The sequence below is a fragment of the Ranitomeya variabilis genome, chromosome 5 (genome assembly GCF_051348905.1).
Source record: "Ranitomeya variabilis isolate aRanVar5 chromosome 5, aRanVar5.hap1, whole genome shotgun sequence".
NCBI lineage: Eukaryota > Metazoa > Chordata > Amphibia > Anura > Dendrobatidae > Ranitomeya > Ranitomeya variabilis.
Genome location: NC_135236.1, coordinates 181,810,735 through 181,823,585, shown reverse-complemented (window position 1 = coordinate 181,823,585; position 12,851 = coordinate 181,810,735). Strand labels below are relative to the sequence as shown.

Sequence of the window (12,851 nt, the reverse complement as noted above, 5' to 3'; positions counted from 1 at the left end):
TGCAGCTGTCAAAGTACTCAATGCCGATTGGTTGAGCTCAGCTAACTGACAAGTAACCGATCACGACGCTCCTCCTTTTCTTAAATAAATTTAGAATTAAAGGAACTTTTGCTTGAAGTATCACTTATTTGACCCAATTAATTATTTAAAAATTCTTTCATCTAGTTCACTAATATGCGGTGACATAAATTATACTTCTGTTCTGGATATTTCTTCTGAACAATGCATGCTAAACATAATTCTCAGTACCGGTAGATGGGGGCCTCTGATTACTATTTCCATAATTTGACATGACTTTATATGAAGAAAGATCCCAATCGATTCTTTAGCCTTTATACTCTCAATGCAACATTTAGGCCACGTTCACAACTTCAGTATTTGGTCAGTATTTTACATCAGTATTTGTAAGCCAAAACCAGGAATGGAACAATCAGAGGGAACGTATAATAGAAACACGTCACCACTTCTGTATTTATCACCCACTCCTGGTTTTGGCTTACAGATACTGATAAGAAATACTGACCAAACACTGAACGTGTGAACGTGGCCTTAGGATGTTTCCAGCATGTTCTTGCCTAATTATAGTTCACATGGGTTCTCTGGGCCATCTTTTAGGCTGTGTTCACACGTTTGTGCTGCATTTTTTGCCACAATCATAGAAAAATGCCTGATTTTCCAAAAATGTTGTGGTTTTGCTGCAGAGCAAAAAAATAAATAAAAATAATGCAGCGCAGCCGTGAGGTGGGAACGCAGGTATAAAGCCACAGCACAAAGCTGCTAAGTAACAGCATTTCTTGATCAGTTCGACTGTCTGGACATAATTTTCCCATCACTGGTGACAGCTTGATTAATGAGGGACAGATTAAATAAAAATGACATCCGGCACATCATCAATGCCTCGGGAAAGGCCGCTGAATCCCAGTGGTCTCAAAGCTTTTGTAAATTGGGGCAACTATCAAGTTGCATCCACTGTACATAGAAAATTCTTGTCTAGGACTAAGGCACTATTGCGTTATTACCTCTATACATTACATGCCGATTCGTTATAATTTGATACCATATTTTACTCTAATTTGGCAAAAGTTCACAGCACAATGGACTTTCAAATCTGACATTTATCCATCAGTGCGTCTCGAGGTCAGTGGTTCCAGACAATAAGGTATCTCCAGCACTTGTATAACTGGGTTTTAAACATTCAGAACAGGGATATATATATATATATAGATATATATATATATATATATATATATATATATATATATATATATAATTTTTTTTTTTTTTGCTTGTTTTAATCCTTCGTAATTTCAGCAGATTGAAATGAATTCTGCCAACAGCTGCAAGCGTGAAAGGGTAGAAAAAGGTAAGGCAATGGGGCGTCACTATAAAAAGAAGCAAGGCGGCAGTTCTTCTACAAGGAAAGTTTCACATAGAATTTCGTTGCTTATCTACAAGACATCAATTACTGGCTTGGTTTGAAGCAGTATCTTAGTTCTTCTATTTGACCAGACATTCAAAATGTCAAAGATCCTTTACGTAATTACAACTGCTCAGTATCCAGAAAATCGTGAACAAGCCTGGAACAAAGCTATTTGTTCTCAGTTGCAGCCAGAATAGGTTGATTTCTCCTCCCCTCTGTCCTGTAAAAAGACTGAAGCAGGCACCGCTCCCAAAAAAGTCCGGATCACAGCTTGTCAGAACGGAAGGTGTCCTCTATGGTGGGGTCGGGCAGGACCATTTCAGGGTCACTTAACATACTCAGATTATCCAAGCTCAAAGGTCCAAGTTTCAGCTCATCATCCAACTGAAATGTATTATCTGTGTCAAAGCCCAGCTCGGAAACCCCTGCGACGGCATTGCCAATGTCCTTCGATAAGCTGTTTGAGTCTTCTAAAAGAGAAAACACCAAGTATGAAGGATGGTTCAATAATAGAGGGCTTTTACTCTACTCCGACGACCCCTTCTCAATTGCGAAATACCCCCGTATAAAATAAAAACAACCTATACTCGCCTCTGATGCCGGCGAGGAGCCAGCGATGATGGCACTGGCTTTCTCCAGGCTCGTCGGGCATTGCGTTATTATGCCACATGAACCCTGCAGCCAATCAGTGGCCACTGCACTCTCACTTTCTTTGGACGAAACTGAAGTAGTGAGAGCCGCTGCTGGCTCTCCAACCTGTCAGTTACATCTGAAAGCGCTGCAGAATATGTTGGCGCCATATAAAAAAAACAAAGAAGGAAGGGAGAGTGAAACTGCTGCTGATTGCGTTATGTCACGCAAGCCCTGCAACCAGTGTCACAGGAGCCTCGGGAAACCAGGTGCCAACATCACAGGAATGGCGCCGGCGCAGAGTATAGCATGTAATTACTTTATTTTATTCAGGGGAACATAGCTATTGAGAAGGGGTTGTCAGCATCGGACAACTCTTAAGTGTATTCACAAGTATTGGGTAGGAAACCATCCTTAAAATACATTTTACACTTCACATGGCTGTCAACTATTAAAACACCGGACCACATTTATCAAAAATGGAATAAATATAAGCCAAATCTTTAGTGTACTCCCTGCAACTTAATCTATATTTGTAAAATGTAGCAACTTCTGATAAATTTGGTGAAAATTATGCCAGTGCAGTTTTTAAGCATGGTCGTACGTCCCAAGACGCATAGGAGCAGGAGGCCAATGTGTCGTATGTCACATGTTGTGCTGAATTTTTGCACAATTATCACAAAAAAATTCACAATTTGCAAGTTGAATATGGTTGTGACAGAAATGCATTTGTTCCACGTCTATTTTAACCCCTTCACGCCATGGCCATCTTCCGTATTTTCATTTTTCCCTCCCCTTCTTCCAAGAGCCAGCTTTTTTTATTTATAATATGGCCATGTGAGGGTTTGTTTTTTGCGGGACGAGTTGTACTTTTGAATGACGCCATTGGTTTTACCATATAGTGTACTGGAAATGGGGAAAAAACCCCAAAGTGCGGTGAAATTGCAAAAACCTGGCAATTCCACAATTGTTTTTTTATTTACTATGTTCACTATGTGGTAAAACTGACCTGGAAGGACGATTCCTCAGGTCAGTACGAATATACAGATATCAAATGTGTAATTTATGTGGTGAAAAAAAAAATTCTGAAATTTGTAAGAAAAAAAAAAGTTTTTGCATTTGCCGCCATTTTCCAAGATGCCTAGCGTTTTCATTTTCCGGGATCTGGAGCTTTGTGATGGCTTACTTTTTGCACAGAGAGACAGTGTTTTTAATGCATTTTATTGCAATGTTGCGGCAGTCAAAAAAACTTAATTCTGGCATTTTAATTTTTTTCCTGATATGCTGTTAAACAATCGGATTAATTTTCTTTATATTTGAAAGATTGGATATTTCTGAAAGCAGAAATACCAAAATATATACAGTGTATATATTTGTATATACACATACAGACATATGTGTAACAAAATGGGGGTGATTTGAATTTGTGTTTTTTTTATGTTTTCCACATTATTTAATAGTCTCCCTAGGAGACTTGAAGATGAAATCAACCGATCCCTTGTGCTATACATAGCAGTGGTTCAGCACTGCTTTGTATAGCAGAAATCACAATCTCCTATGAATGCCGGCCACAAGCCAACGTTCACAGGAGTATTGTGATGATCGATACGGAGGTCTTTTGCACAACCAGCTGTCCTGAAAACCCATCGGCGTCCCCGAACACGTGACAGGCAGGATTTATGAGGCGCGTCTGACTGGCGCGTGTTGAATCCCGCTGTCAATTTACCTGCTTAACAGCTGCAGGTGGATCTCCGGTTAAGACAGCTAAGACTGGTCTAGAACATGCAACTGTTTGTGAATTTTATAGAAAGGTCAGTAGGAAGAGGTGCAAGCTAAAGGTTTCTGCTGAGAGTGCCTATAAATATTGCTTTATTCCATTGTGCAAAAGTAAAAATCACAACATGTAAAATTCTAGCACAGATTTGCCTATTCTGGAAAGGTACTGTACCAAAAAGACCAAAGCTAAATGACAGAGGATGCAATCAAAGTATAAAACAAGTAAGAGCATATTTTACAATGTCAGACACGGGCTCGTATTCAGAAGATCACCGTATAAGCAGGCACAGGGGTCTTCAGCAGACCCCAAGCTGCCATGGGAACTCATCATTACCATCCAACGATTGCATCACATATTTTAGGAAGGGGTTACTATGGGCTAATAACTTACAGGCTGGTACTCGCTAACTACCTGTCTGTAGTGCCCGATGCAGAGCTCTGCCAGCACAGAGTGGTGACAGACTGCTCATGCCACCGATTCTGCGGCTTCTGCTGATGTCACGTCAACAGAGCAGCTCTTTCTCTTCCACTCTGTTGACATGGTGTTACTAATGGTGTCATGCTGATTGACAGCCGGCTCCCTAACTGCGGGAAACCATCTGTCAATCAGCATGTTTGCAGTCACGCCCCATCAACAGAGCAGGCCAGAAGAAGAGTGGTTCTGTAGAGGCGAGCACCAGAATCATAGGCAGGAGTGGACAGTGACCCCTCTGAGCTGACGCCAGGTACAACAGGTAGGTAGTTAGCAACTATCTGCCTGTTAAGTTTTTAGGCCATAGTGTAAAAAAAAATCCTGGATAACCTATTTAAGCGTGGGCTTATTAGGGTGTTTGCATAATGCCATTTTCCAATCTAAATTTTCTAGGTAGAAACTCCTCTGTGTATTACTGTAGCAGCATTGCCACCTTTTTTTTTTTTTTTTTTTCCTTTTTACAAAATCTCACCCACATGCGGGGAAGAAAACCCACAGCCTAAATTAGCTGCAAGACTACTGTATTTCTTCAACTAAATCTGCTGTGTTTTTTGTTGCCGAGTATTTTCACAGTTAGTGCTATGGCAAGAATTCCCCTAATCCTTATTTAGGGTATTATTCAGTAGTGTTGATCAAGGTTAGGCTGACCTGTTAGGATAATGTTGGGAACGCTCCCACCGCAGTTAGAATACAAGTAACTTGTCCTTAGCTGGAAAGGATCTTGAAGGTTTCCATGACTCCCCCCGAGTCCCATCATGGCTGCCTGAGAGTACTGAAGGTTCATGTTTGGATCGAAGAAATTATTGTTGGGCAGAGAACTGCTAGGACTGCCATACATGTCATACTGTTCTTGCTAGAAAAAAAAAAACACGGAAAAGATTACATTCACTGACAATAAATGCTATTTTTGGCCTAGAAGAATAGTACTTTTAATAGAAGCAAAAGAAAACAATGAGGAGGAGGAGACCCTGACTCCAGCGATGTGTCACCGACTGGGCTGCTTAGTGTAGATTTTGATAAGATTATGGTTTTATCAGCACGAGAGTATCATTAGAGGACTAGCAAACCTACAGCCAGGTAGTCCTCTGCCCCCAGCTTTCTGTGTACACTGTGCATAGGCAGAAAGCTGCCAATAAGTGGTGTGGGCAGGGTTGTATGGAGCTCAATATTCAGAAAAAGACAATCTGCAGACGGTGACAGTGACTTTATCAAAATGACAGCAAGCAGCCTAGTAAAGTGAAACATCAGTGGAATCAGGGTCTCTGCCCTATATTATGCTGCTATCAGATGGGGTAGCAAAAAACTGGTGAGAAATTCCCTCTAAAGAAAATCTGTTGTTACCAGGTGTACAATGAAGTGAGGAAGTAAAAGATGGCGGTGGAGACCCGGATTGCAGTACTGCATCGCTTGTAGTTTTCATAAAATTACCCTACATCATTGAGCCGACTACAGTGCTCGTCTTACAATGCAGAGTGATTGTGGGGCTCCTGACGAAGGAGTCAGTTGAACTTCTAAACACGTAGAGATGGGGGTCCCAACCTGTGGTTCACGGGTCCATGATGTGTGGCGTTTAGCACCATATCTAGACACCAGGTATGGAGAAAAGGCCTAAAGATGGTGACTTTTGTGAGTAGCAGACCTGGATGTGCATATTCTGGCAGGGGAGACAAGGAGAGACCAAGATATTGTGAGCTGGAGCTAAGCGGATACTGATAGCCATAGGGGTGCTTGAAGCTGGACGCAATAGTGTGGTGAGAGTGGCTCTTATGGTAAGAGCTGGCGTAGAGATTAAACGGCAATGCTTATTCTACTGCCTTTTCTGGACATTCCCATTCGTTGAGACGCCAACAGCGCAGCTTTACGCCTCTCCACACCATTTGATTTCAGTGTTGGATCTGCCAACCAAGTGAAGCAGCTGCACCTTCTGTTTCTGAGCTTAAGGTACCGTCACACTAAACGATATCGCTAGCGATCCGTGACGTTGCAGCGTCCTGGATAGCGATATCGTTGTGTTTGACACGCAGCAGCGATCAGGATCCTGCTGTGATATCGCTGGTCGTTGATTAAAGTTCAGAACTTTATTTGGTCGTCAGATCGCCGTGTATCGTCGTGTTTGACAGCAAAAGCAACGATACCAGCGATGTTTTACAATGGTAACCAGGGTAAATATCGGGTTACTAAGCGCAGGGCCGCGCTTAGTAACCCGATGTTTACCCTGGTTACCAGTGTAAAATGTAAAAAAACAAACAGTACATACTCACCTTCGCATCCCCCGCCGTCCGCTTCCTGCACTGACTGAGCGCCGGCCGTAAAGTGAAAGCACAGCACAGCGGTGACGTCACCGCTCTGCTGTTAGGGCCGGCACTCAGTCAGTGCAGGAAGCGGACGCCGGGGGACGTGAAGGTGAGTATGTAGTGTTTGTTTTTTTACATTTTACACTGGTAACCAGGGTAAACATCGGGTTACTAAGCGTGGCCCTGCGCTTAGCAACCCGATGTTTACCCTGGTTACCCAGGGACCTCGGCATCGTTGGTCGCTGGAGAGCGGTCTGTGTGACAGCTCTCCAGCGACCAAACAGCGACGCTGCAGCGATCGGCATCGTTGTCTGTATCGCTGCAGCGTCGCTTAGTGTGACGGTACCTTAAGAGTTGTGCTTTCACACAATCTTATCAGGGAAGCAGGTAAAGCAGCACAGAACACCTGTTGTCTGGTTAATGCCCCGTCTTGCACTTTCCCTTTAGCCTATAATGAAGAGTGATTGTCACTTTTTGGGTTTCTTGTAATTGTCTTCATACAAAATCCTAGAAACAGGACTTCCGCCACTACTTTATGCGGTCTTTAGAATCTGAATCCAATATTCAAAAAACACATCATTAGTTAATTGGGATCAGGAACTAAGTCAAGTATTCGCAACGGCGCAATGATCACACTCATGCGCTGCCTAAATGGCTCCACCTGGGACTCCATATTTATAAACTCCATCTGTCAAGCACATTACAAACACCTCCACTTGAAAAAGCGGTAGCGAAACGCACGTCGGGGCTGCGTGGGGCATTCCAATTTACTTTGACATGGTTAAGTGTCAGATTGTTACTATCTGACATGGTCAAGACATTTAGGGAGACATATGCTGATACCTAGGCTATGCTATACCTGCATGACTTAATCAGGATATTATTGTATACTAGATGGTGGCCCGATTCGAACGCATCGGGTATTCTAGAATATGTATAGTAGTATATAGCACAGCCACGTAGTATATAGCACAGCCACGTAGTATATAACACAGACAGCCACGTAGTATATAACAGACAGCCACGTAGTATATAACACAGCCACGTAGTATATAGCACAGCCACGTAGTATATAGCACAGCCACGTAGTATATAGCACAGCCACGTAGTATATAGCACAGCCACGTAGTATATAGCACAGCCACGTAGTATATAGCACAGCCACGTAGTATATAGCACAGCCACGTAGTATATAGCACAGCCACGTAGTATATAACACAGCCCACGTAGTATATAACACAGCCCACGTAGTATATAACAGCCCACGTAGTATATAACAGCCCACGTAGTATATAACAGCCCACGTAGTATATAACAGCCCACGTAGTATATAACACAGCCCACGTAGTATATAACACAGCCCACGTAGTATATAACACAGCCCACGTAGTATATAACACAGCCCACGTAGTATATAACACAGCCCACGTAGTATATAACACAGCCCACGTAGTATATAACACAGCCCACGTAGTATATAACACAGCCCACGTAATATATAGCACAGCCCACGTAATATATAGCACAGCCCACGTAATATATAGCACAGCCCACGTAGTATATAGCACAGCCCACGTAGTATATAACACAGGCCACGCAGTATATAACAGCCCACGCAGTATATAACACAGCCCACGCAGTATATAACACAGCCCACGCAGTATATAACACAGCCCACGCAGTATGTAACACAGCCCACGCAGTATATAACACAGCCCACGCAGTATATAACACAGCCCACGCAGTATATAACACAGCCCACGCAGTATATAACACAGCCCACGCAGTATATAACACAGCCCACGCAGTATATAACACAGCCCCCGCAGTATATAACACAGCCCCCGCAGTATATAACACAGCCCCCGCAGTATATAACACAGCCCCCGCAGTATATAACACAGCCCACGCAGTATATAACACAGCCCACGCAGTATATAACACAGCCCACGCAGTATATAACACAGCCCACGCAGTATATAACACAGCCCACGCAGTATATAACAGCCCACGCAGTATATAACACAGCCCACGCAGTATATAACACAGCCCACGCAGTATATAACACAGCCCACGCAGTATATAACACAGCCCACGCAGTATATAGCAGTGTGGGCACCATATCCCTGTTAAAAGAAAAAAAAATTAAATAAAAAATAGTTATATACTCACCCTCGAGCATCCACCGCAGCTGTCTCGAGATCGCTAAGTCATCTGGGTAATTTCGCAATGCATCACTGGGAATGGAAGCTGGCGGCAGCATCGCGCGCATCGGTAGACGGCGGAAGGTGAGAATAGCACAATTTTCTTTTTTAAATTCATTTTTAACATTATATCTTTTTGCTATTGATGCTGCATAGGCAGCATTAATAGTAAAAAGTTGGTCCGGGATGGGGCGACACACTGGCACTGACTGGAGGGGAGTAGGGAGGGGGCACTGACTTGAGGAGAGTAGGGAGGGGCAAATTCGCGGCCGGACTAAGCATGTCGCTGATTTGTCGCGGCCGGACGGCCGCGATCAATCAGCAGCACTGGGATTTCCGTTACATACAGAAAGACAGACAGACGGAAGTACCCCTTAGACGATTATATAGATAGATAAATGATTCATGCCTCCATACCTACTGCTAGCACTTTATCTCAATGCACATGCACTTTTACTCAGGCTTATTTAATTACACTTAGAACTGGGCACCCTTTGCAATTGACTTGTACTGGGTGTCTTCCTACCCTATGATAACATAACGTCTGCCCCTCCGTTTGGTTGTTTCTCCTTTCCGTCCTCATGACCTAAATAATACTGTGTACTTGATATTTTAATGATGATTTCTCAATGAAATTGTCGCTTTTACTTCATCTGGTGGTTTATGGCTACTTCAGTCTTTTCTTTTGTTTGGTGTCGTTAGATTCTGCCCACATTCTTTTTAACATCTACCACTTTATTCTGCACTTTACAATGTATTTAAATATTATAATCAATGGGCATTCGATATAATGCATGGACTAGATGCGTCCCCCCGCTCTACGACATCTATGTACCCCAATGGAGCACAATGATTGCTTCAGATGACTTATTCTATCACTTTCTCCAGCTGTCAAAAAGAGAATTCAAGGTAAAGAGTGAATGTTCATCATCACCGCTAGACCTAGCTGACAATGATAACGATGGACAAATTATATTCTGTAGAATTAATCCAAAGAATTATTAGCATAAAAAGATAATGATTTTCATCTGCAAACAATAAATTCACATCAATGTATCATCTCTAGATCCTGTTAATCAGGTGGCTTGCAAACTCAGCGTGTAAGGGGCTCATTCAGGAGTCCGGTTTTAACATTCGAGTTCTACCAGATACAATAAAGACCCATTGTAGTCTATGGAGCTGTTCACATGTCTGTGTTTTGGTGTAAACCAAGTAGCCTGCTCTGCAAAATAAAAGCCTACAAAACATTGACATGTTTGTTTTGATTCGAGTCACGGATCAAACTCACCAATGCAAGTCTATGGGTCTGGGAAAAACTTGGACAGCTCATGGATGGCATCCTACACTGTGTGCAGAATTATTAGGCAAGTTGTATTTGGATCACATGATACTTTTTATACATGTTGTCCTACTCCAAGCTGTTCAGGCTTGAGAGCCAACTACCAATTAAGTAAATCAGGTGATGTGCATCTCTGTAATGAGGAGGGGTGTTGTCTAATGACATCAACACCCTATATAAGGTGTGCTTAATTATTAATCCTTTCCTTTTGCAAAATGAGTCAGAAGAGATTTGACGGGCTCTGAAAAGTCCAAAATTGTGAGATGTCTTGCAGAGGGACGCAGCAGTCTCGAAATGGCCAAACATTTGAAGCGTGATCACCGAACAATCAAGCGTTTCAAGGGAAAATAGCCAACAGGGTCGCAAGAAGTGTGTTGGGCAAAAAATAACTGCCCATGAATTGAGGAAAATCAAGCGGGAAGCTGCCAAGATGCCATTTGCCACAAGTATTTCAGAGCTGCAACGTTACTGGAGTAACAAAAAGTACAAGGTGTGCGATACTCAGGGACATGGCCAAGGTAAGGAAGGCTGAAAAACGACCACCTTAGAACAAGAAACATAAGATAAAACGTCAAGACTGGGCCAAGAAATATCTTAAGACTGACTTTTCAAAGGTTTTATGGACTGATGAAATGAGAGTGACTCTTGATGGGCCAGATGGATGGGCCAGAGGCTGGATCAGTAAAGGGCAGAGAGCTCCACTCCGACTCAGACGCCACCAAGGTGGAGGTGGGGTACTGGTATGGGCTGGTATCATCAAAGATGAACTTGTTGGACCTTTTTGGGTTGAGGATGGAGTGAAGCTCAACTCCCAGACCTACTGCCAGTTTCTGGAAGACAACTTCTTCAAGCAGTGGTACAGGAAGAAGTTGGTATCGTTCAAGAAAAACATGATTTTCATGCAGGACAATGCTCCATCACATGGCTCCAACTACTCCACAGCGTGGCTGGCCAGTAAAGGTCTCAAAGAAGAAAAAATAATGACATGGCCCCCTTGTTCACCTGATCTGAACCCCATAGAGAACCTGTGGTCCCTCATAAAATGTGAGATCTACAGGGAGGGAAAACAGTACACCTCTCGGAACAGTGTCTGGGAGGCTGTGGTGGCTGCTGAACGCAATGTTGATCGTAAACAGATCAAGCAACTGACAGAATCTATGGATGGAAGGCTGTTGAGTGTCATCATAAAGAAAGGTGGCTATATTGGTCACTAATTTTGGGGGGTTTTGTTTTTGCATGTCAGAAATGTTTATCTCTAAATTTTGTGCAGTTATATTGGTTTACCTGGTGAAAATAAACAAGTGAGATGGGAATATATTTGGTTTTTATTAAGTTGCCTAATAATTCTGCACAGTAATAGTTACCTGCACAAACAGATATCCTCCTAAGATAGCCAAATCTAAAAAAAAAACCACTCCAACTTCCAAAAATATTAAGCTTTGATATTTATGAGTCTTTTCGGTTGTTTAGGAACATAGTTGTTGATCTATAATAAAAAATAATCCTCTAAAATACAACTTGCCTAATAACTCTGCACACAGTGTTGTTGAATCTTAGTGCTGTCCATCATTCACTCAGATGCTTGAGAAACATCCATTTTATTTTTGCATACAATAAAGACTGATGACACTTTGATGGTAAAAATCGACACACTGACCAAACTGATGAAAATTGTATCCTAAACACAGCTGAAAATCAGATTTTTTTCTGCGTATGTGAAAAATCACCGACATCTCCATGAAGCTCAAGATAAAATAGTGATGAGTCTGTTACAGTCATAACCACACCTGCATGTGTAGCCAAAAGTCATACGTTTCGGAAGGTAACGCTTCCATTCAAGCAGAGTCATGCACCCAGTGGCCACGCCATGCAGTTGTGGTTTTGGCCACGTGAGACGTGTGTAAAGTCTTGTATTTAACAGACTTAAAACAACCAAGCACTTGAAATGAGAACATGGAGGCAAGAGAGGCACTGTCCAAAATACTAACAGCCATACATTTCACATGGTGCAACTAGCCAAGACAAGATCATGGACCCAAGTATCAAATGACCAATATTTATTTATTTATTTATTTTAACTGCAAGAAAAAAATCTAAATTTTCATAAATTTTGCATGTTTGTGTATTTTAAAATGCAATTTTATTGTAGTGGATTACGGATTGCAAATGTCAGATTAGCAACTTTTTCAGATACTGCTAACAATAGAGGATATTTTTAAAATGGATGGCACAACATTAAAGGGAACCTGTCACCCCCAAAATCGAAGGTGAGCTAAGCCCACCGGCATCAGGGTCTTATCTACAGCATTCTGTAATGCTGTAGATAAGCCCCCGATGTATCCTGAAAGATGAGAAAAAGAGGTTAGATTATACTCTCCCAGGGGCGGTCCCGCTGCGGTCCGGGTCCGATGGGTGTCGCCGTCCGGTCCGGGGCCTCCCATCTTTTTACGATGACGTCCTCTTCTTGCATTCAAGCCGCGGCTTCGATGCAGGCGTACTTTGCCCTGTTGAGGGCAAAGTACTGCAGTGCGCAGGCGCCGGGAAAGGTCAGAGAGGCCCAGCATATAACCTCTTTTTCTCATCTTTCAGGATACATTAGGGGCTTATCTACAGCATTACAGAATGCTGTAGATAAGCCCCTGATGCCGGTGGGCTTAGCTCACCTTCGATTTTGGGGGTGACAGGTTCCCTTTAAGTGTGTTGTTCAGTGCAATGA

The 12,851-nt window shown here is 42.6% G+C and overlaps 1 protein-coding gene across 2 annotated transcripts in view; it reads right to left on the bottom strand.

The window, feature by feature from the left end:
* Positions 1-1,293: 1,293 nt before the first annotated feature.
* CRTC3 (CREB regulated transcription coactivator 3) overlaps positions 1,294-12,851 on the bottom strand; it is a 172,948-nt gene continuing 161,390 nt past the window's right edge. For both annotated transcript variants that reach the window (XM_077263614.1, XM_077263613.1), the window contains 2 exons: positions 4,947-5,151; positions 1,294-1,890 (listed from right to left, as the gene is read on the bottom strand). In XM_077263614.1, the coding sequence (XP_077119729.1) occupies positions 1,685-1,890; positions 4,947-5,151 (411 nt within the window). In that variant the 3' untranslated portion in view covers positions 1,294-1,684. The remainder of the gene's footprint in view (positions 1,891-4,946; positions 5,152-12,851) is intronic.